Here is a 25,725-nt window from a genome sequence, read left to right on the forward strand (position 1 = left end):
ATATTTATTACTTTATTGTAGATTTATATATTACAAATATAGCCTCACATTATTTTGTTTTAAAAAACCTTTCAGATTAATTACGTTAATATTTGGCTAATCTTTAGGCTACATATTAGTCAGATAGGCCTACTTGCTTTTTTTCAAGTAATTGCGAATTATAAAGTAAGAATTTTTAACTCGCAATTCTGTCTTTATAACTCACGACGATGTAAACTCGTAGTTGCGAGAAAAAAAGTGCTAATGCTAATATTGCTAATAATGCTAATATTTATAGGCGACTACTACAACAACAACACCACCACAAACAACTAATAATACAATTAAAATATAACAGTTTTTTTTAGCGTCTAACTTCACAAAAAACTAAGAATAGCACACCGTGATCCAGGTCAAAAATATATAAAGTTATTTGGGGGGATGAAAAAACACAACAATAAAACAACAAACGAGATACTCTTACTGTCTCTTGTACTGTGTTTATTAAATAATAAACACTAGATATGTTATCTTGCTGTTATGAGGGACTGAAGGAGCTTTTGTGTAACCTTAGTCGGTCAAATAGTAAACAAACGCAAGTACACTATACGAATACAAACGCTGATGACCGATATTACAGTTTAATTATGAATGAGTTGTTGTGAGTGACTGAAGGAGCTTTCGTGTAGTCTGTCAAATAGTAAACAAATGTAATACAAACGCTGATGTATGATATTACTGTTTAATTATGAATGGGGTTGTTGTGAGTGACGCGCGTGCGGACGGAGAGCAGCTGCAGTCAATCTAGCGAACGCGTTCACAGCTGCAGATTCGCCATTAGCCTCGATCTCCATCATCAGCTCACTAATGAGGGCGGGACCGGGAAAGGAAATCCCTATCAAGCCAATCCTCTGGGAAAACCATTCCCGATGGTGCAACAGCACTTTAAGTTACACATAATTAGCAATAATGTCACCATGAAATCAAAATGGACCTTTTTTTTTCAATGCAGTGTTTATTAGAAATGCATGGTTTAGCCTATTCGTGCACATCATTATCTAACTTTTCTAAAAATGAAGATTAAAAATTTCAAGATTCCCATAGAATTAAATTTAGGGGATCAAAACTTATATTACTAATATAATAGTTCTATCAAAGCTCCATCCACTATCTATCACTGGCAAAGCCTAACAAGTAGCTTAGGACATGCCAACAACATGCTAATTCATGCTAATAACATTAAAACATGTTAACATGTTCAATCATGCTAGCAAACGTGTTAATTCATACTAACAACATGCTAAATCATGTTAGCAATGTGGAAAAAACTGCTAATTCATGTTAGCGATGTGTTAAATCAAACTAACATAAAAATATAAATCATACTAGCAACCTGTTAAAACATGCTAGAAAAATGTTAAATTATGCAAGCAACACATTAATTCATTCTAACAACATGCTAAAACATGTTAGCAATTTGGTAAGACTTGTTAAATTCATGCTAGCAAAATGCCAATTCAAGCTAGCAAAGTGCTAAATCATGCTAGCAACATTTTAAAACAGGGTAGTAAAATGCTAATTTGTGCTAGCTGTGTGCTAATTCATGCTAAAATCATGTTAATTGATTCATTCCAACAAAATGCAGAAAATTTTTGAACACATTCATGATTGAACACTTTGGTATCATGAATTTACATGCAAGCAACATGTTGAAACATGTTATCAACATGCTAAATAATGTTAACAATATGCTAATTCATGCTAACAATGTGTTAAATGCTAGCAATATAAAAATGTATGTTAACAATGTGCTCAAAACTGCTAATTCATGTTAACAATGTGCGAGAACATGCTCATTTATTCTAGCAATGTGCTAAAAACATGTTAGCAACATGCTTATTTATTTTATCAAACTGCTAAATCATGTTAACAACGTATTGAAACATGCTAGCAAAATTCGAAATCATGCAAACAATGTGTTTAAACATGCTAATAACGTGATAAAAACATGCTAATTCATGCTAGAAAAGTGTTAAATCATACTAGCAACATGTTAATTCATGCTAGCAAAGTCTTTCTCTCTCTTTGTCTTTCCACTTCACTAAATTTAAAGCTTATAAAGCTTTCAAATGGCTTTCAAAGTTTGTCCCAACGAACTTTACACATCTAAAATATGAATAATTCACCAAAAGTGAAATATTTCCCGTCACATGCCGCGCCGGCTCAGAGCTCAGGCGTGTGAAACTCTGGGCGTTCGGAGACTCTATCAGCTCTGTGGTTGTGACTGCATCAGGAGAATTCCTCAGCTGAATGTCACGGCGCCCCGATGATCAGATTCGGGGGTTTGGCGTTCCTCCTCCGTCTCTCCCACACAGATAGAGGAGATCGCAGCTGCCTGACCTTCACTCAGCGGGACCGAACCGCAAACCTCTTTCTGCAGGAAAACAGCACTGAAGACTAGCATTCGTAATGTCTTTATTGATGAAGGCTGATTCAATGACTATAAGACCACTCTTTTATGAGGACGTTCAGGGGTTTAATTATTCTCCAAATAGAGATGTTCAACTCATCTGGTGAAAAAGTATTAATTAAATGTATTTTAATTCACGCTGGTGAAAAATGTATTCATTAATTTATATTAATTCATGATTTGTTTCCCCAAGTCATCTGGTGAAAAAGTACGAATTACATTTATTTAAATTCATTATTTTTTCCCCCAAGTTACCTGGTGAAAAATTATTAATTCATTTATTTAAGATTAATTCATGATTTCTTTGAAGCCATCTGGTGAAAAATTCTTTCAACACAAGTTAATTAAAATTAAATGAATCCAATTTGATTTGTTTCCCCAATACATCTGGTGAAAAAGTACGAATTACATTTATTTAAAATAAATGCATTATTTTTTTCCCAAGTTACCTGGTGAAAAATTATTAATTCATTAATTTCAATTAATTCATGATTTCTTTTAAGTGATCTGGTGAAAAATTAATTAAATTTATATTTATCCATGATTTTTATCCAAGTTATCTGGTGAAAAATTATTCATTAATTTAAATTCATGATTTCTTTCAACACAACAGTATTAATTTAATTAATTTAATTATTAATTCATTAATTTATATTAATTCATAATTTTTCCTCCCATGTCATGATTAAAAAATCTAAATTCATTTATTTCAATTAATTCAAGATTTTTTTGCAAGTCATCCGGTGAAAAATAAATTCATTAATATATTTATATATATATAAAAAAAAATCTAAAATCTAGTCTAACTTATGAAAATAAAAAATCTATATAGACATCACAATATACATCATAGAAAAACAAACATCACAATGTAATTTTTTTCCAATATTGCTCAGCCCTTGTGAGCTACACTAAAAATTTAAAATATGCATTATTATGCGTGTGAAAGTTTGATCAGTGATCCAGTGGATATGATTTATGGCCTGTGGTTACCGATGTCACTTCTGGTTGATTTGTCGCATACATCAGTCAGATGTGTTGCACAGACATACACAATAATAGCATGTTTTGATGTTTTTTTTTATTTAAAATGCATCTTCAAAAGCGATTATATGAAACTTCCTCATGACTCCAGCGTCTCTCTGCTGGCGTGGGTCGCTCCGCTGGAATGATTAACATCCACAGGAGTTTATGGACAGTGTCTGAACTCGTCACTCCAGAATATCCCTGAACATCTTCCTCTTCTTCGACTCTCCCGTCTGCGCTTCCATCCAGTCGCTCTGGCGCTTCAGGAACGACGTCAGGCCGAATTTGGCCCAAATGTGCCTCGCGAACCGATCGGATCGAAGCTGAGACTCACTGGGAACTGAGAGAACAGAACATGAGCAACACGCTCTACTCCACATACTTATGTTTCATTCCTGTTCTGAATACTGATATTTAAAAGATTTGTTGTGGAGTGAAACTTTTCATTTTATTTACCTTTTGAATGTAATAATAAACTGTAATTTAAAACTGTTTTTATTTATAGGATTTTTTTTTCCCTGAAAATGAAATATTATTCATTCATTAATGAATTCATGATTTTTTTTTTTTACATGTTATCAGCTGATAAATGTATTATTAATAATTTGGGACTTCCCCCGAAAATAGCATAATGATGTTGAAATAGCGTAATGATGTAGAAAATGCGCAATTACGTTGAAATACCGTAATGATGTAGAAATAGCGTAATGATGTTGAAATAGCGTAATTACGTTGAAATAGCGTAATTACGTTGAAATAGCGTAATTACGTTGAAATAGCGTAATAATTTAGAAATAGCGTAATGTAGAAATAGCGCGTAATAATTTAGAAATAGCGTAATGATGTAGAAATAGCGTAATGACGTAGAAAATGCGCAATTACATTGAAATAGCGTAATGATGTAGAAATAGCGTAATGATGTTGAAATAGCGCAATGATGTAGAAATAGCGTAATAATTTAGAAATAGCGCAATGCTGTAGAAATAGCGTAATGATGTTGAAATAGCGTAATGTAGAAAATGCGCAATTACGTTGAAATAGCGTAATGATGTAGAAATAGCGTAATAATTTAGAAATAGCGTAATGATGTCGAAAAAGCGTAATTGCGTTGAAATAGCGTAATGACGTAGAAATAGTGTAATGACTTAGAAATAACGGCCCACCAGTCCAAAATTGAACACATTACTAACATGAATTACCAGACAACGGCCCACCAGTGCTGGTTTCAGACTCTCATCCACACATGACTGGTTTTGGGCATTTTTACTGCGTGATCAACATAAGCAGCGGCACAACGGTTCATATACGCTCATAGTCTCCAAATTATGACCAGAAATGGATAAATATTAAGTCTGCTGTTTAAAACAAATAAAGAACCAATGTATACGAATAGTTATGCGCAAACAGCGGGAAACTGTATATTCGTGCAGTGTGCGCATGTCAAAAAGTAAATTACGATTTGAAGCTTGTGACATATAAACGCGCACATCGACCCGATCACGTTTAGCGTTCATGTAAACACTACGTTCAGATTCATCAACCGGAGTGAATTCAGTCCGACTGACACAAAGGTTGTGCATGTAAACGAGCCGGTGAGATAAATCTGACGAGATGTGAACTCACCCAGTCTTTCTGCTATTCTCCGTCTCTGACTGATGGTGGCGCTGTTCCACACGGCCTCCAGGAAACGACTACCGTACATCGAACACGCCAGATCCACATACATGTCCTGCAGCAGAGATGTCATGATTCAGATTATTATGATTATTATAACCTTTATTTTACCAGGAAAGAAAGCACATTGAGATTAAACCTCTTACAAGAGCGGCCAAGATTATCAGCAACACAACAACGTGGGTTTAACAAATAACATTCATCCATACATGTAGAGAAAACACACAGGCAAATAAAAAAAATAAAAATAAGTAGTAAATCAATACATAAGTCAGGCAAAGTCTTTCAAACTCACTTTAAACATAAGCAACATCTGCAAAGTTACGACGCTCAACGTTCAAAGCAAAGGGAGAGATTTACTTTTACAGAAATCACTTTTTAAGGACTACAACACACGGCTGGTAGGAACTACAAGAGCTTCTTCACGGGTTAGTGACATCACAAACCCTAGAATTTACATAAACCCCGCCCCCGGGAACACGCAACAAATGGAGTCCATGTTGAGAAGAGGTAATCGGAGTTGCTAACACACACACACACACACACACACAAGCTCTTGTAGCTCCGCCCCCTGTGCCGGGAGCAGCAGCTGATTTGCATTTAAAGGGACACACACAAAACGGTGCGTTTTTGCTCACACTCAAAAAGAGACAATTTTAACATGTTATGAAAAAATATCTGTGCGGTATTTTGAGCTGAAACTTCACACACACACTCTGGGGACATCAGAGACTTAGGAGCTGCTCACTCTCTCACACACACACACACAAACACACACACACACTCTGGGGACATCAGAGACTTATTTTACATCTTGTGAAAAGGGGGCATTATATCACCCCTTTAATTCAAACTCAAGCTTTACCTCCATCTTCCTCAGCATCTTCCCCCGGCCCTTATCGCTGGCCAGCGTCACCAGCACCTGAAACGCGTGGCTCCCGAAGGGGTCGGTGGCGAAGGTCAAGAGGTCACGGGGGCAGAGGTCATGAAGGCTGTTCATCAGAACCGATCGCTCTTTAAACCCGGCCAGAGCTTGAACCAGCCGAGAGCCGTGATAACATACTGAGAAAGCCTGAGGAGAAGCCTGAGCACACAGACAGAGCATGTCACCTGCATACTGCATACTACACTTTACATACTGCACTAAATACTGCATACTACACTTTACATACTGCATACTACACTTTACATACTGCATACTACACTTTACATACTGCATACTACACTTTACATACTGCATACTACACTTTACATACTGCATACTACACTTTACATACTGCACTAAATACAGCATACTACACTTTACATACTGCATACTACACTTTACATACTGCATACTACACTTTACATACTGCATACTACACTTTACATACTGCACTAAATACTGCATACTACACTTTACATACTGCATACTACACTTTACATACTGCATACTACACTTTACATACTGCACTAAATACTGCATACTACACTTTACATACTGCACTAAATACTGCATACTACACTTTACATACTGCACTAAATACTGAATACTACACTTTACAAACTGCATACTACACTTTACAAACGGCATACTGCACTTTACAAATGCCATACTGCACTTTATATACTGCATACTACACTTTACAAACGGCATACTACACTTTACAAACTGAATACTGACTACACTTTACATACTGCATACTACACTTTACAAATGGCACACTACACTTTACATACTAGTGTTGTCACGATACTAGAATTTCTAACTTCGATACGATACCTTGAAAAATATCGATATTCGATACCATTTTCGATACCACAGAGAAAAAACTGCCACAATATTAAGGGGGTATTTTTTTTAAATTTAAAGCTAAATATAACAAGTCTAGAACATGACAATGAGGTATATTTTACATGAACAAAAATGTCCTGAGTTCTATTTGTTTATATTTTTTAATTGGACCAGAGCTAACATGATGTATTTTTATTACCTACTGTTATCAAAGATTAAAATATACTGTAACAAAAAAGCACTTAACAGTATCAAATTGGAGGATAGAGAGTCAGTAATGTATAATAATACGATTAAACATTCAATTTTCAGTTAAAGGCATGTCATTATTGAATTTAGAGATGCCATTGTCTAGCTGTTTAGTTTAATTAATATCTGTGTATGTAATCAAATTGATGATAATAGCTAATGAAGGAAAATTGCAGAATTAAATAATAATTTTTGAATAAAGTTAAATAGGCACCAGTTAATTTACATTTGACCACACTTACAATATTTACTTGTCTAAGATTCCTCAGTCAGATTAGGCTATGTTAACTTTAAGAATAAAAACGAGACAACACAGACTCTTATCAACAACAATACTAGGCCATCTTGGTTAATGTTTCAGAAAAGTTTAAATGGGAAGAGTGTTTCCTTGAGGATTTTTTTTTTAGCAGTGGGGGCAGGTCTGTCCAAACAACAAACACCCCTGATGCTGAGCATATGCTGCTAAATAGTAGCCTAAGTTACCCCTGGAGCCTGTTCCTTAAGTCTGTTTTCACCTATACAATAATTTTAAAAAATGAGTGATGTGAGGGATTATTGATAGTCAAACAATCTGTTGGGTGCCCGCAGCCCGCTCGCGTGTCCGCGCTATTCTCCGACATGCCCGCTCGCGGTGTGTAGCGCGTGTCCACGCTATTCTCCGACATGCCCGCTCGCGGTGTGTTTTTTACGCGTGTCCGCGCTATTCTCCGACATGCCCGCTCGCGGTGTGTTTTTTACGCGTGTCCGCGCTATTCTCCGACATGCCCGCTCGCGGTGTGTTTTTTACGCGTGTCCGCGCTATTCTCCGACATGCCCGCTCGCGGTGTGTTTTTTGCGTGTGCGCGCTATTCTCCGACATGCCCGCTCGTGGTGTTCTTTATCAATCAACCAAAGCCGGTCGCGGGGGCGCGGCCCTCGCCATCTTTCCATTCACTTCACTTTTGCTATTTAACCAGAGCGAATAAGACGAGTGCGTCACGTGTGGTGTTTGTCAACGCGCCTTTTGAGAGAAGTGAAAGTGACTGCTCGGCTAGTATCGATACGTCGGGAAATTAGTATTGGTACCGTTCAGATATTTCAGTATCGATATTTATCGAAATATCGATATTTTTGACAACACTATTACATACTGCACTTTACATACTGACTACACTTTACATACTGCATACTACACTTTACAAACGGCACACTACACTTTACAAACGGCATACTACACTTTACATACTGCATACTACACTTTACAAACGGCACACTACACTTTACAAACGGCATACTACACTTTACAAACGGCATACTGACTACACTTTACATACTGCATACTGCACTTTACAAATGGCATACTTCACTTTACATACTGCATACTACACTTTACAAACGGCACACTACACTTTACAAACGGCATTCTACACTTTACATACTGCATACTGACTACACTTTACATACTGCACTTTACAAATGGCATACTGCACATTACAAACTGCACTTTACATACTGCATACTGACTACACTTTACATACACTACATACTTCGCTTTACATATTGCATACTACACTTTACTTTATACTGCACTTTACATACTGCATACTACACTACATACTGCACTTTACATATTGCATACTACACTTTACTTTATACTGCACTTTACATATTGCATACTACACTACATACTGCACTTTACATACTGCACTTTACATATTGCATACTACACTTTACTTCATACTACACTTTACTTCATACTACACTACATACTGCACTTTACATATTGCATACTACACTACATACTGCACTTTACATATTGCATACTACACTACTTCATACTACACTTTACTTCATACTGCACTTTACATACTTCATACTACACTACATACTGCACTTTACATATTGCATACTACACTACATACTGCACTTTACATATTACATACTGCACTTTACATATTGCATACTACACTTTACTTCATACTACACTTTACTTCATACTACACTTTACTTTATACTGCACTTTACATACTGCATACTACACTACATACTGCACTTTACATATTGCATACTACACTTTACTTCATACTACACTTTACATACTGCATACTACACTTTACATACTGCATACTACATATTTATAAAACACTAATATTTTCAATAAGCTTATGTTTTTAGTTGTTTTCATGTTAATCTTAGCTTAATTTTATGTGATTTGGCATTTTATTCGTTTTTATTATTTAAGTTTAATTTATTTTTTAAATTCGGTTTTAGTTATTTATTTCCAGTTAATAATTTTACTGCTTCTTCAACATTTCTAATTTTGTGCAGTTTAAGTTATCCAACTAATATTTATATTTTATTTTAGCTTTATCTCAATGAACAGAAATGTTTAGTTTTGCTTTTAGTTAACCATAATAACCCTGAACCGGAAAATTATAATTTTTTTCTCAATAAGAGTTTGAATGTGATTGGTTATAATAATTCCATGCCTCATTATAAAATACACTTGTGCAACAATGTAATTCTAGGTATTTATTTGTCTTTGTTTTTCCTTTCCTGGGGTCTTGCACACTTGAGAGCGTGTGCACGCAACGGGAAGTAAGTGCACAAGACTGCATATCTTAAAAATGCCATAGTGCCCTTAATGCACACTAAACCCACACTATCTCTAATGATTCGGAGCTAAGCGTATCCCATCATGCACTATGTTCGGGAACTCATGTGCCCCGAAATCGAGAGATGTCGAGAAAAACATTTCCACTGTAATTTAAATTAATTAGATACATATAATTTGGTAGTAAAAACAAAGTGTTGCACATTTTGTTGGTGCAACGATGAGTGTGGTGTGTGTATAATGCCTATTTTGTACATCATTTTTTTATCACTTAATTAGAAGCACCACAATTTTAAATGTGTCTTCTGTTAGTTCACAGCGACTACTGAACAGACATGTAGAAGTTTATTTAAAAATGCAACGTATTGAAAATATAATAAATAAAAGCACTTGCATTTTTTTGCAAGTATGTCCCATAAATTAATCAAAAGTGCTACACACACTACTTGAACACTTGAGCCAAATAGAGGAAAAACGTCATGCAAAAAGACAAGTGGTCAAGAGCAAAGATCGCAAGTGTGTGTGTTTGGACAAGGCATTTGCTAAAAGTTCCCATAATGCACACTATAAGCAGACTCACCTGTGTGACGGCGTCGCCCTCTGCTGGCTCGGTGTTGTAATACACTTCATACGTCAAGAACGACAGAAACAGAGGCAGACAAGAAACTTGCAGAGACGCCGGTTCACTGCAGTGAAAGGCCTGATGGGAAATGGAGTTTAACATTTAGTATCAGCTTATCTTAATGAAACACCAGACTTTGTCAAGTATTCATGAGGAATAGTATTAGAAAAAATAGTATGCTCAAATAAACAATGCGTAAAGTTGACGTGTGACGTGTTGAAAAATGAGAGTTGAAACTGGTTTCATTGGACATTTTTTATTTTGTTTATTTAGCCATTTTGAAAGACTTGGGCTACGTCTACATTAGCTCACTGAGATGATACAGACGGGAGAATAAATAATAAAGTTATTGCGCAATTCTTCTGCCAGGATCATTTTATTTAGCTAAATATCTTTGGTTTTATGCACGACATGTTTATTTTATTTCAAGTAACTAAAATGCTCTTATGGTTTTAGTTCACAATAACAACACTGATGAAAGGATGCATTTCTTTCTTGATAACCAAACAGTTTCCGTTCCCATTCACTTCCATTGTATGGTTTGTCTTAATGGAAGTCAATGGGAACCAAAATGATAATTCAAAACATTGCGTTCAGCAGAAGAACAGAAGTCATAAAGGTTTGGAATATCATGAGAGAGTAAATGATGACAGAATGATCATTTCTGTGTGGATTATCCCTTTAAATACATACTTTTAAGGTGGCGCCTATTACACATGTATATTATACATGCATCCAAGGGCAAAAAACACTATCTTCTCATAATATCCACTGCAGAATCAGCTCTTTTCTCACAGTGTCTAAAACGGTTCATTCTAAGATCTCTAAACTCCGCCTCTCTGAGACCTGCTCTGCTCTGATTGGTCGGAAACCAAATGCTCATTAGCATTTCCTTCTTCCTCAGCACTTGTGATATAAACAGTAACGACGGCATCGGTTTTCCCAAGTGGATTCGCATCGAACAGAAACGGCGTCCTCAACATGAACCAAATTATGTGGCATTATGCAAATTAGTTACGATCTTAAACATATCAGGCAGTTCAGATTCGCTTCTTTCGTTTGATCTTTGAAACTTTACAGACCAATTACATTAACAAACAGCTCTCTTACACACAGAAAAAGCATAACGGGGCAGTTTTAAAGGTGACATATTATTACCCTTTTCTCAAGATAATGTAAATAAGTAATATAAATCTATGGCGTCCCCAGAATGTGTGTGTGAAATTTCAGCTCAAAATACCAGGGCCTGTATTCATAAAGAGAGTCGCTCCTAGTGACAAAATTCTAAGAAAATTCTTAGAAATGTGGGCGTTTACTCTTAAAATTAAAGAAAAAATCCTAGTAAAGAAAAATGTAATTCAGAAAGCATCTTAACCCTTAAAAGAGTGTTAGGAGTACGGATGAGGACTTTTAAGAGGCTTAAGAGTTTCTTTAGCAGAGGAGAAAATGACAGAATGATGAAGAGGGAGAAGAAATGAGATGCAGACAATAGTTAATAAGACAGTGAGTTAATAAGTGAGTTAATAAGACAGTGAGTTAATAAGACAGTGAGTTAAGAAGTTAGTTAATAAGACAGTGAGTTAATAAGTGAGTTAATAAGACAGTGAGTTAATAAGACAGTGAGTTAATAAGACAGTGAGTTAATAAGACAGTGAGTTAATAAGTGAGTTAATAAGACAGTGAGTTAATAAGACAGTGAGTTAATAAGACAGTGACTTAATAAGACAGAGTTAATAAGTGAGTTAATAAGTGAGTTAATAAGACAGTGAGTTAATAAGACAGTGAGTTAATAAGACAGTGAGTTAATAAGACAGTGAGTTAATAAGTGAGTTAATAAGACAGTGAGTTAATAAGACAGTGAGTTAATAAGACAGTGACTTAATAAGACAGAGTTAATAAGTGAGTTAATAAGTGAGTTAATAAGACAGTGAGTTAATAAGTGAGTTAATAAGACAGTGAGTTAATAAGTGAGTTAATAAGACAGTGAGTTAATAAGTGAGTTAATAAGACAGTGAGTTAATAAGTGAGTTAATAAGACAGTGAGTTAATAAGTGAGTTAATAAGTGAGTTAATAAGACAGTGAGTTAATAAGTGAGTTAATAAGACAGTGAGTTAATAAGTGAGTTAATAAGACAGTGAGTTAATAAGTGAGTTAATAAGACAGTGACTTAATAAGACAGAGTTAATAAGTGAGTTAATAAGTGAGTTAATAAGACAGTGAGTTAATAAGACAGTGAGTTAATAAGACAGTGACTTAATAAGACAGTGAGTTAATAAGACAGTGAGTTAATAAGACAGTGACTTAATAAGACAGAGTTAATAAGTGAGTTAATAAGTGAGTTAATAAGACAGTGAGTTAATAAGTGAGTTAATAAGACAGTGAGTTAATAAGTGAGTTAATAAGTGAGTTAATAAGACAGTGAGTTAATAAGTGAGTTAATAAGACAGTGAGTTAATAAGTGAGTTAAGACAGTGAGTTAATAAGTGAGTTAATAAGACAGTGAGTTAATAAGACAGTGAGTTAATAAGACAGTGACTTAATAAGACAGAGTTAATAAGTGAGTTAATAAGTGAGTTAATAAGACAGTGAGTTAATAAGACAGTGAGTTAATAAGACAGTGAGTTAAGAAGTGAGTTAATAAGACAGTGAGTTAATAAGACAGTGAGTTAATAAGACAGTGAGTTAAGAAGTTAGTTAATAAGACAGTGAGTTAATAAGTGAGTTAATAAGACAGTGAGTTAATAAGACAGTGAGTTAATAAGACAGTGAGTTAATAAGACAGTGAGTTAATAAGTGAGTTAATAAGACAGTGAGTTAATAAGACAGTGAGTTAATAAGACAGTGACTTAATAAGACAGAGTTAATAAGTGAGTTAATAAGTGAGTTAATAAGACAGTGAGTTAATAAGACAGTGAGTTAATAAGACAGTGAGTTAATAAGACAGTGAGTTAATAAGTGAGTTAATAAGACAGTGAGTTAATAAGACAGTGAGTTAATAAGACAGTGACTTAATAAGACAGAGTTAATAAGTGAGTTAATAAGTGAGTTAATAAGACAGTGAGTTAATAAGTGAGTTAATAAGACAGTGAGTTAATAAGTGAGTTAATAAGACAGTGAGTTAATAAGTGAGTTAATAAGACAGTGAGTTAATAAGTGAGTTAATAAGACAGTGAGTTAATAAGTGAGTTAATAAGTGAGTTAATAAGACAGTGAGTTAATAAGTGAGTTAATAAGACAGTGAGTTAATAAGTGAGTTAATAAGACAGTGAGTTAATAAGTGAGTTAATAAGACAGTGACTTAATAAGACAGAGTTAATAAGTGAGTTAATAAGTGAGTTAATAAGACAGTGAGTTAATAAGACAGTGAGTTAATAAGACAGTGACTTAATAAGACAGTGAGTTAATAAGACAGTGAGTTAATAAGACAGTGACTTAATAAGACAGAGTTAATAAGTGAGTTAATAAGTGAGTTAATAAGACAGTGAGTTAATAAGTGAGTTAATAAGACAGTGAGTTAATAAGTGAGTTAATAAGTGAGTTAATAAGACAGTGAGTTAATAAGTGAGTTAATAAGACAGTGAGTTAATAAGTGAGTTAAGACAGTGAGTTAATAAGTGAGTTAATAAGACAGTGAGTTAATAAGACAGTGAGTTAATAAGACAGTGACTTAATAAGACAGAGTTAATAAGTGAGTTAATAAGTGAGTTAATAAGACAGTGAGTTAATAAGACAGTGAGTTAATAAGACAGTGAGTTAAGAAGTGAGTTAATAAGACAGTGAGTTAATAAGACAGTGAGTTAATAAGACAGTGAGTTAATAAGACAGTGAGTTAATAAGACAGTGAGTTAATAAGTGAGTTAATAAGACAGTGAGTTAATAAGTGAGTTAATAAGACAGTGAGTTAATAAGACAGTGACTTAATAAGACAGTGAGTTAATAAGACAGTGACTTAATAAGACAGTGAGTTAATAAGTGAGTTAATAAGACAGTGAGTTAATAAGACGCTATAGATGAGATCGTGCAGTGATCATGTTTGTGACTGATCTTATTAGAGACACGCTAATATTTGGGTCTGTCACAACCTTCTGTAAGCAGTGATCACACAAACATTACAGCACTTTCAGAACCTCTTATTGTGTCGCAGTTCGTTTAGTTTCCACTGGACATTCCCACCTTGCAGGCTCAAAAAAACGCAGTTATGAATAGCAGGCTTCCCTGGTGCGCACAAGCAGGGGAATGAGCTGTTAATCATTTGCGCTATAAGCTCCCACGTCCGCTTCTCGCTCCGTGCTGTGACACCCGGCCCGAATTTTCCTTTAATGATGGCCTAGTGTTCATCCACTAACTGGGCTAAGAGTAAACACGGTTGTTCTGACCAGTCGGGCTTTCTCGTCTTTCTTGTTTTTTAATTCATGTTTGCTATATTAAAACAAACATTCAAACCACCACTTAAATAGACAGCAATCAGTGTAATTGGAAAGAGTGGAACAATTTTTATCATTCTAAGCCAATCAAATACCTTAGGAAATTAACAGCAAGGTAAAAAAAAGGATTTATATATATAGTGTGTGTGTGTGTGTGTGTGCATGTGTGAGTAAACTCTATACTTAAAATGGCTCTTTTTTTCCCTTCTTGGACAACCAACCAATCACAGTCTTCAAAAGATTGTGTCACACATAGCAACGGGATCAGCCCCGCCTCCTCACTAAAGCCTGGCTCACACTACAGGAGTTTTAGGCCGATTTATTCCCGATTTTCCCCTCCCGAGAATCGGAGAAAAAATCTTGTCGAGGACCTCGATCGGTTCCGATGTTCGGCACAGATTATCTGGTAATGTGAGGCATTCACAGATCGAATCTTGCACCTCCCGATCTGCTCTTACACAAATCGGGCTCGCCCCGATCATATCAAACATGTTTGATATTTATCGGGATGAGCAAGATTGTGATTACGTCAGTACTGTCACAATAGCCAATAAGTAGGGCTGTCATGGTGAAGGAATTTCCATTGAGGTAATTTTGAGTGACTCATCAGCGCGATGCGCGCATTATCTCTATTTATCCATTTATTGCTAAATAAATAAGCACAATACAGTATAATAAATAATAATAAAATACTAAATGCATAATAAAGGCATCTGAAATAATAAACTAAGTAGCCTACAATCTAGTGTTGTCAAAAATATAGATTTTTCGATATCGATCCTGAACCATCTGCAACTCTTCCGTCTTCCGCAGGATGCACGCGATCTTCAGTAGTGAACGCGCCAGAGAGAAATGCACATTTCATACGGATTACATAAGCAGAGAGCAGTCTGTAGTCTGTTTTCTTTCGTTTTGAATTGTTCTGTTTAAAAGTAGACATGTCTGTGAGGCAAGTCTATCTTATACGCTGAGTTTCGGTTCATTTATGAAGTAGCCTATCGCCGACGCCTCCGTTTCGTGATTATCTATCGTCTGCTATATTTACTTCTTATTTATAAAAATCCAGGCAATTGGTTGATGAAACATTGTTTAAAATTAAGATACAATTAATACAAAACGAAATTCGATTTAAAGAAAGGTTTTGTGCTTTCTGTTTGATGTCTTTGTGAAAGTTTTAAAGCATATTTTAAAGTCGCTTAGAGCGGTCATGTCCGTAACATTGTTTTTTCCTCAAATGCCAACACGAAAAATAAAATAATATGAATATTTTATGTTCTGTGGAGACTGAGAGCCCTTTCTTCATCCGGTGGGTAGTAGCTACTGTAGGCTATTACTTTGGTTTGCACAGTGTAATTCACAGAATTAGGCCTAGGCCTACACAAAAATATTTTCATTATAAAATATTTATATTCATTATAAAGTTATATTCATTCAAAGATAGGTTAAATGAAACAAGCTGTTAATTATTTTAATTTTAACTTTGAGCTCCACTTTACAATGCTCAGCTGAGCAGCAATGGGCATTGAGCAACGCTGCTGATGCTTTACCTTATAGAGATCTATGGCATTGATTCATTGTATTGAACAGAGCTGACGCCATTCATTAGAAATATCCTTATTAAAAGGATGATTTATTTTTAAAGATTTCGCTTTCCTTGGTCACACGGCAACCTTTTCACGAATATGACTTGATATGAAGGACAGATATTTTGTTTACATCCACCTTTCCGCTTCCGATCTGTTGCGTGAGATCACGTGAGGCGCTTTCTCTGGCACGAATCTTAATAACATTGTGTAGTGTGTGATGCGCCACGATTTTCAAATCTTGTAGTGTGAGCATGTTTAAGATTTGAGGTAAGAAAATCTGCAAAGATTCTCCTTAAGTGTGAGCTGCAACCAGATTTCAAAATCGGTTAGGATTTTAAAACTCCTGTAGTGTGAGCGAGGCTTAAGATGACAGTTTTTGTCTTTTCCTTACTCAGAGTTGCTCTCAGATCGGTCCCGAATCGCTCTTAAAGGATTAGTTCACTTTTAAAAAAACTTTTGCTGATAATTTACTCACCCCCATGTCATCCAAGATGTCCATGTCTTTCTTTCTTCAGTCGAAAAGAAATTAAGGTTTTTGATGAAAACATTCCAAGATTTTTCTCCATATAATGCACTTCAATGGTAGCCAAACGGTTCAAGGTCTAAATGACTGTTTCAGTTCAGCTTCAAAGGGCTTTAAACGACACCAGACGATGAATAAGGGTCTTATCTAGAGAAACGATCGGTCATTTCAAAAATAAATAAAAAAGTTAAAATTTTATAGGCACAAATGCTCGCCTTGCGAACTCTCCTGTTCGAACTCGTTCATCAAAATAAACGAATCTTTTTTCGAGTCATTGACTCGTTCATCAAAATGAACGAATCTTTTTTCGAGTCATTGACTCGTTCATCAAAATGAACGAATCTTTTTTCGAGTCATTGACTCGTTCATCAAAATGAACAAATCTTTTTTCGAGTCATTGACTCGTTCATCAAAATGAACGAATCTTTTTTCGAGTCATTGACTCGTTCATCAAAATGAACGAATCTTTTTTCGAGTCATTGACTCGTTCATCAAAATGAACAAATCTTTTTTCGAGTCATTGACTCGTTCATCAAAATGAACGAATCTTTTTTCGAGTCATTGACTCGTTCATCAAAATGAACGAATCTTTTTTCGAGTCATTGACTCGAAAAAAGATTCGTTCATTTTGATGAACGAGTTCGAACAGGAGAGTTCGCAAGGCGAGCATTTGTGCCTATAAAATTTTAACTTTTTTATTTATTTTTGAAATGACCGATCGTTTCTCTAGATAAGACCCTTATTCATCGTCTGGTGTCGTTTAAAGCCCTTTGAAGCTGAACTGAAACGGTCATTTAGACCTTGAACCGTTTGGCTACCATTGAAGTGCATTATATGTAGAAAAATCCTGGAATGTTTTCATCAAAAACCTTAATTTCTTTTCGACTGAAGAAAGAACGACATGGACATCTTGGATGACATGGGGGTGAGTAAATTATCAGCAAAAGTTTTTTTTAAAGTGAACTAATCCTTTAAGCTAAGACTCCTACGTAAAAGTTTTTAAGCTAAATTAAGAGTTTTCTGAGAGGATTCTTAGATTCTTTATGAATACGGGCCCAGATAATTTATTATAGCTTGGCAAATTTGTCCCTTTTTGGGTGTGAGCAAAAACGTGCCGTTTTTGTGTGTGTGTCCCTTTAAATGCAAATGAGCTTCAGATACTCCGGCAATAACAAAAGTGAATTTCAGTCAAATCTCAGGAGTAACGCGCAGCGAGTGCAGCCTTACGGAGAGACTCGGGGAGAGCTCCACTTTTACACGCTTCTGAATGTTAGTGGAGACACTAGAGCAAAAACAAATCATCCACCCGCACCAATCTCTGATTTAGATACCGCACCCGACGGCCAAATTACAATTATTCTTATGTGTTACACGTGATGATAAGACCTTCAACAGCGACGAGAGCTGATGCGCTTCTCTAATGGTGACATACACTGAGGAAAGCTGCTTTTAAATGAACATTTCTTTAGAACAAAATTTCATTTTCTTAACGTCATGAACACAGGCTTTACTCCCTTGAAACTTAAACTCGAATGCCACTGTTTCTTGGTGTATAAAGATCTTACAAAATGACCCGTTATGTGTTTATTAGCTTAGAATGAGCGTTTCTCTCAACACACACCGCGGGTCCGCTTACATCCACAGGTTTCTACGGTGGCCCTGAGCGTACAAACGTGTTTCGTCACTATGTTGTTCTTCATGATAAGAAGCTGCTAAAGTCAGCGAATAAAACACTGACACAATGATGAACAAGTCACAATAATATTCGCAATAACATCGTTTCACTGAATAATTAAACGTAATTTCTTAATTTATCTTTGTAAAGAAACCTCATTGTTTAACTGGCTACTCTCTGCCGTCTCAGACGACGACATCACTTCCTGTCGGCCACCGTAACTTCTGTTGGGTGCAGTTCACAAACTCACCACTAGATGCGCTAGAAATTACACACTGCACCTTTAAATCCAGGAATGCATTGCATACGGTTATAGATTAGTGCAGTGATTCCTCCTGACCTGCAGGAGGCGCTGTAGCAGTTCTCCCTGCCGCTCCTCCCACTGAACGCAGCTCTCCACCATCTGCACCACCACGGCTATGTTCCCCGCCGCGAGGATCGCCTCGAAGCCCTCCATCAACTCGTCGAAGATCTTCAGGAACTGAGCCCATGGAAATAAGAGGCGCATGTTAAAGGAAATACATGGCTTATGCACATCTTTTTAAAGTCAAATTTAAGGCTTTTGAAGACCTTTTTAAAGGGGTCATCGGATGCAAAACTCACTTTATAGTGTTTGCATACAAGTCAAGTCACATTTATTTATACAGCGCTGTTTATAACACAGAGTGTTTCAAAGCAGCTTTACAGAGATAACCGGAAAATAATGCATTAAAAGTTTGTTTCCAGAAGAAAATAGCGTCACAGTCCAGCTTAAGTAAGTTCAGTGATACTTCATTTTTGTTTTAAAAAAAGTTATTTAGTTCATTTATATATATATATAGCCGCTCTGGAGTAAACCGTGATGTCATCGTCCAGCTCTTGTATAATAGTGTCAATGCAGGCAGATCAATATTATTTGAGTATTAATAATATTATTAAATGTTAAATTAAGTAAGCCAAGCCAATGGCAACAAAGGTGGAAAAAAGTGTGACACGAAATGTCACGTGAACAAGCAAATCCACAAAGAAAGAATAATAAATAAAAAAGTACGCTAATTAGAAATTGCCATAGAAAAATTAAGACCATTCATTAGTAAGAATAAGACTTTTTATGGCCTTAAATTTGAAAAATCTAATTTAAGACTTTTTAAGAATCCGCGGAAACCCTGTGTTGACGTTAGCCTACATTAGCCACTCGTCTCCATAAATGAACAATTAACTTTGGTGACATTATTGGTTAATAACAGTGGGTTAAATAATGACATTGGCAACATCACTGTCTGTATCTGGCGACAGTTAGCATTGTAAACTTGCCTCAGGCTTGCTTTCTAGGGCTGTCACTTTACATACGAAAATCGATTGCACAATCGATGGGACCAACCAACACAAGTATCAAAAACGAAAATAGGGAATCAATTTTAACAGGCCTTTTTTTTCTTTTTTTTTTATGTGTTAGGTGGACAGATCAACACAGCACACAGAAAATGTAGGATGCTGGAAAATAACAATGTCTTTTCTGTTCACCAAATGCTTTTAATATTCGCTATTGCTCCAATGCAAGTGAACAAGCGTGCCGTTATTTGTTGTGTAGTGACGTGTGTGTGTGTGTGTTCAAGTAAGCCAGAAATGAGCAGATTCTGCGCTGTATTTAATATATCATGAGGATCACGAGTTGCGTATTTGCGCTAAATCCGCGCAGATTTGTCTCACACGAACTTCCCCAGAAAAGTGAGTAAACGCCAGATCGGCTCGTGATTTGACAGCGTTTCCCGCCAAAGTTCATTTGTACGCGCATCTGGCGGGTCGAGGGCGTTAATCTCAATCCATGAATGTTGCGCTCCTGTTTGTCATTGTGCTGAAACTTCACGCCCAGTGTTTCCGCTACATTCATTCTGCCGTGGCGCGCCGCCACACCTAAAATCATCCCGCCACGACTGCAGCTTCTCGGTCCGATATTGTATGTGTTATTGTTAAGCCCCACTAAAGGCATACAAAACATTGTAAAGCACCATAAAGTTTTCGCACTATATTCCAAGACTTCTAAAGTCATTCAATAGCATAATGTGAGGTAAAAATGTATATTTAAGTCGTTAAGTTAAAGTTAATGGAAACTCATCTCTCCTCAGTCATTCTCCATTCAGCATTCAAACAGCACGTCACGTTCGGTTACAACAGTAACACGACGACACTCTCTTCAAGATCAATGTTCCCATTATTATACTTTATTTGTAGATAAAGGTCTATGGTTTGCATAAAATTACTTTATCTTGCTGGAGTTTATAGCGCTTTCTAAATCATATTCCTTTCTCCCGGGTGTCTGCTAGATTACAGCACTAGAGTAGAGAGCACTATGAATTGTTCTTCACGCGCACTGTAACTGAAATTTAAAACTGTTAAAGGGGTCATATAATGGTACATGCACTTTTACAAGTTGATTGTACTGAAATGTGTGTTGGCAGTGTCTGTACACAACCATCATATAATGATAAAAATCCATCCAGTGTTTTTGTTTTAATCTCCTTATATGTTTTCCCCTGCCTCAAATCCAGCCGTTCGAGCCTGTGACGTCACACGCTCGGAAGCCCCTCCCACGATTGTTGATTGACAGCAGCGTTTCAACACAGACCCGCCCTCGCTCGTGAGCCAGCTGTCAATCATAGTCTGCGCGGACCGGCGCGCTCATTGTTGATATGCTGGAGCACTGTCTATGAGCAGAATGGCTCTAAGCGATTGTGGTGTTCTGTTCTTGGGTGTAATAACGAACACAGTCATTTTAATGTTCCTAAATCCGAACCGCTGAAGACGCAGTGGCAGAGTTTGTTTTCGAAGGGAATATTCCCCACGAGCAACGTCAATGCTCTCATGTTTGCGCGAATCATTTCTCACCAGACTGCTTTATAAACGAGGATCAGTATAAAGCTGGATTTGCTAAGAAGCTTTGCTAAAAAGGATCGGTACCAGATATTCGTGTTCCTGCTGAATCTCCAGAAGAATGGAAGTGAGTGTAACGTTTTATTAAACTTTATATTAATATATTAATCTTTGCAAATCGCTAGCTGCACGCTTCACAATGAATGCGTCTAAGGTTTACACTCAGGGTACATTACGGCATGTTGTCTATGTATGACGTTCTCAATATAATTCATAACCCCACGTTTATACTGAACAACGCGTTATGGTTATTGTGTTATTGTGTTACAAACGGTGTACGCACAGAACAGAGGGGCGGAGTCAGCAAAGCTCATTATCATTTAAAGGCATATGCACTGAAACGGCGTGCTGAAAACAGAGCTGTTTTTGACCAGGTAAAATAAGTGTTTTCTTACAATACTAATGAGAATTTTTAATTAAAGTATATTACAAACTTTTAATTTAGACCCTAAAGAATCATATTAGCTTGTACAAAAATGGCATTATATGACCCTTTTAAAAGAAAAGGCTCAATAAACTGTTGCATAGATATAATACATTAAGCATAGACAGATATAATCTCTTCGGTTTGTGCTTTGAACTTTTCAATGCGAAGCGCTGCACGCTGTGACTTCACGTTGCTTCAAGTGCATCATTCTGCGCACGGGATGCGCATAATCGCTTTGCCGCTCTTATTGGGGCCTTTCATGTTATAATGCTTAGGGGAGGTTTAAACACCTGGGATAAGGGGGCGTGGCCAATGGGAATATCACTCATGGGCCACGCCCCCTCCCCCTGGCGAAATGGGCCTGCCACCACGGCTGGAAAAAATCCTAGAGGAAACACTGTTCACGCCAATAAATCATCAGGAATATTGCTGACTTGTGCGTCTCAAGCGCCTCTTTACGCTCGTCCTAATGCCTGTTAGGTGTCCGTGGATTTGCCTGTTTTTGGTGTTGAAAATGGAAACGTCTTTAGACATGGAAAATCGATTCAATGAACACTTACGTCTCAAAAATCGTTCTTTGTTCGGCAGTGTGTCCAGTTGTCAGACTCGCGGTGTAAAATACTTTGAAAACAATTCTGCCCTACTCTGACTTGGATTGGCTGTCAGGTGTCGGCATTAGGAATGATGATTGGGAATGAAGATGCGAAACATCAGTATCGCTGGTAAAGAAAGCATCACCAGTTTGAAGGGTGTGGAGGCTGAGATCAGGCTCTGGATGGGGAAGTTAGCGATGGGATGGAGAGCCAGAGGCATCAGCTGAGATCTCAGGTGGTTCCTGTAAACGTCTCGCAGCAAAGCCTTCTGGGAGAACTTGAAGATCTTCTGGAGGAGATGGCTCCCGGACGGGTCCTTCATGAACACCAGGAGAGGACTGAAGCAGAAACAGTCACGAGTCAGAACTCAACACACACACATATTTACATCATTTGTTATCACGCATTTTTTCTTTTATCAAATCAACGTAATAATTTATGTGGTTCAGATAACATAATATTTTGAACCAATCTCCTTCATTGTATCAACTCAATTTTTTAAATTTCGATGAACTTAAAATTAAGGCAACCAGGTTACTTCCTTTTTTAAGTTAGACCAACAATAATGTATTTTTATCGCCCGATCAGTGTTAATTTTGACAGCAAATTTTCATTTAGTTTTAGTCATAGTCTTTTTAGCTTTTATTACTTAGATTTAATTTATTTTGAATTTCGGTTTTAGTTCTTTATTTTCAGTTAATAACTTTAGTGCTTCTTCAACATTTCTAATTTTGTGTATTTAAGTTTTCCAACTAATATTTTATTTCAGCTCATGAACATATATTATATATATATATATATATATATATATATAGATAGATATATTCGATCTCATGAACACCAGAGAGGACTGACACCGTGTTATGAGTTTAGAGTTTATAAGTTTAAATGTGTCTAAGAGTTCAAGTTTAGAGTTTATTAATTTATTATGAGTTTAAGAGTTGATAAGTGTAGATAGATAGATAGATAAGTGTCATAGATAGATGAGTTTATTGATGAGTCTCAATGGCTCATATACATGAATATCAGTCACATGACCTCTTACGTCATCCGCTCTTTTTCCAGTTGACTGCCGCCATCTTGAGTACCTGCCGAGTACTGTCTACAATACTGACGGCATTAGCTAGGAAGCAGATTTTCTGTTTGTTTCACTTTATACATAACCAACTTTGTTTATGTAAACCCTGTGTGTATTTGACAGTATTCGCACAATAAGACTAGAAAGATAACTTAGTTCAGTAACCTGTCGCTGTTGTTAGACAGGCTTAGTGCGCGTGCGCTCAGAAAAGCGCTCGTTAGAACCGCGCATCAACACGTGAATGACTTGTTAGCACATGCAAATAATGAACTTATGTGAACTGCATTGTCCCGTTCCTCTGCGTTAACATTTGATGTGAATATACGTCGCGCTGTAGCCTATGCTGAGACGGAGGCGCCAGAACTGCAACTGATAGAATGCACGATACTACGACATTTCTTCAAAAGCAGATTGTGGATATATTTTAATCCACGATCATAAATCGTGATATCGCACACCCCTAAGCTAGCGTAAGCTCATTATCATTTACATCCACTCACCACAGACAGAATGAACACTGCACAGAGAGTTTGCACACACAAACCACTGTTATAACATAAAGCGAGCAGCTACTGCGTGCATGGTTGGGCATGATATCACTGAAGGATTTTGACTGAATGACAAACGTCTATCTCTCTTAATAATTCCTTAAAAACTGACATCAGTTAATCGCGATCTCACATCTTTGTTATTATCAATTCAGCTGACTGCACAATGAATCTTTCATAATATATACACGTTGTTTGTTACAATTAGAGGATTTGTCAGCATACAGAGCTCTAAACAAAAAGTCCGTTTTGAGCGGTGAGGGGAGTCTATCTTAAATGCTTCTGATTGGCCTTTGCGTTGAAGAAATCAACACGTATGTCTGTGATTGGCTACATTGCTCAACGCTGCAAATGTGTTTTAAAGGGAAACTCTGGCCTGTAAATCGTTTCTATTTTGTTTTAGTTCTTGTTGCTTTTCTGCAAAAATGTATTAGTTTTTATGTTTTATTCATAGATATTTCTAGTTTGTGGGAGTCTCGCGAATCGTTTTATTCTCCCTGCAACGCGCACACACACAGAGAGTGCATTGCCGCCCGCACTCGGCCATCAAATCTAGTCCCGCGGCGCAATCTCTTTTGCGTTGGGAGTGCACGTCTCTAGATCAAGGGCCCGGCCCGAGGATAGTGACGGGAAATATCGGCCCGCAAGTTGGGGCTCGGCCAGAGAATAAGCTCTAGTTCCTTTGCGACTGACGTATCGATCTTGCCGAATCAGGTACTCAAGATGGCGGAAGACAAGTTTTAGAATTGAGTGACGTCAGTGAGGAGACGTTGGTGACATCATCTGATATTCATGTATAGAATGGCAGTTTGATTGAGTCTAGGACTTCAAGGTGTTTAGATTTGAAATTTTGGCAGTTGGGGAGTTTGAAAATCTGAAGATTCCGCAATGTTAAGTCAATGGGAGTTTTTCCGAGTTTTGATTGTCACTTTTAGGAAAACCGTAAGTCCGATCAGTTAGAAAAGATATAGCACACCGAGTCAGAACAGTTTGAGTGTCTGAGCCAAATTTGGAGTATGTGGAGCTAACCCTTTCACATGTACGATCACACCGGTGTGATTAGAACGGTCAGTGCATCACGTGATCAACTGCTAAATTCAAACCTGTTTCTAAAGTGCTGTCGCGCGTTGGCTGGCGCTGAGCCAGAGACGGGCGCACTCAGTGCTGTATTTATATCACAACTATTCAGTGTTTTCAACCACATAATGTTTATTTTAGGTTTCAGACATTTACATACACATAAGTACTAGCAAAAATTTTTTTTTGAGTTTGTAAAATACACAATGATGTCTATGGAAGCGGCAATAATAATCCTTTCCATTATAATAAGACGACACGTTTTATTCATATCAAATACACATTGTGTAAGTAGCTTTACATTTTACCCTATTCTTCTCCCAGTTCACCAGCCACTTGCTTTCATGTATTTCGTGAGAAGTTGAGGAATTGACGCGTTGTGAACTAACATGCCGCCGCCCATCGCACATACAGCTCAACTAACGCGACCGTTATACAGCTGTTCAAACAACAAAACACATCCACTTGCACATATTTGACAATTGGAATATCAGGA

General features: G+C 36.7%; 1 protein-coding gene across 1 annotated transcript in view; it reads right to left on the reverse strand.

The window, feature by feature from the left end:
• Positions 1–3,508: 3,508 nt before the first annotated feature.
• Positions 3,509–25,725, reverse strand: part of LOC130076875 (nucleolar protein 9) — a 34,719-nt gene continuing 12,502 nt past the window's right edge. Inside the window, exons 7-12 of the mRNA XM_056242158.1 lie at positions 22,672–22,864; positions 18,937–19,077; positions 10,346–10,465; positions 6,015–6,233; positions 5,099–5,204; positions 3,509–3,815 (exon numbers count right to left, since the gene is read on the reverse strand). Of these exons, the coding sequence (XP_056098133.1) occupies positions 3,661–3,815; positions 5,099–5,204; positions 6,015–6,233; positions 10,346–10,465; positions 18,937–19,077; positions 22,672–22,864 (934 nt within the window). The 3' untranslated portion in view covers positions 3,509–3,660. The remainder of the gene's footprint in view (positions 3,816–5,098; positions 5,205–6,014; positions 6,234–10,345; positions 10,466–18,936; positions 19,078–22,671; positions 22,865–25,725) is intronic.

The sequence above is a fragment of the Rhinichthys klamathensis genome, unplaced genomic scaffold, assembly GCF_029890125.1.
Source record: "Rhinichthys klamathensis goyatoka isolate OS25496 unplaced genomic scaffold, OSU_Roscu_1.1 h1tg000703l_1, whole genome shotgun sequence".
In the NCBI taxonomy this organism is placed as follows: Eukaryota; Metazoa; Chordata; class Actinopteri; order Cypriniformes; family Leuciscidae; genus Rhinichthys; species Rhinichthys klamathensis.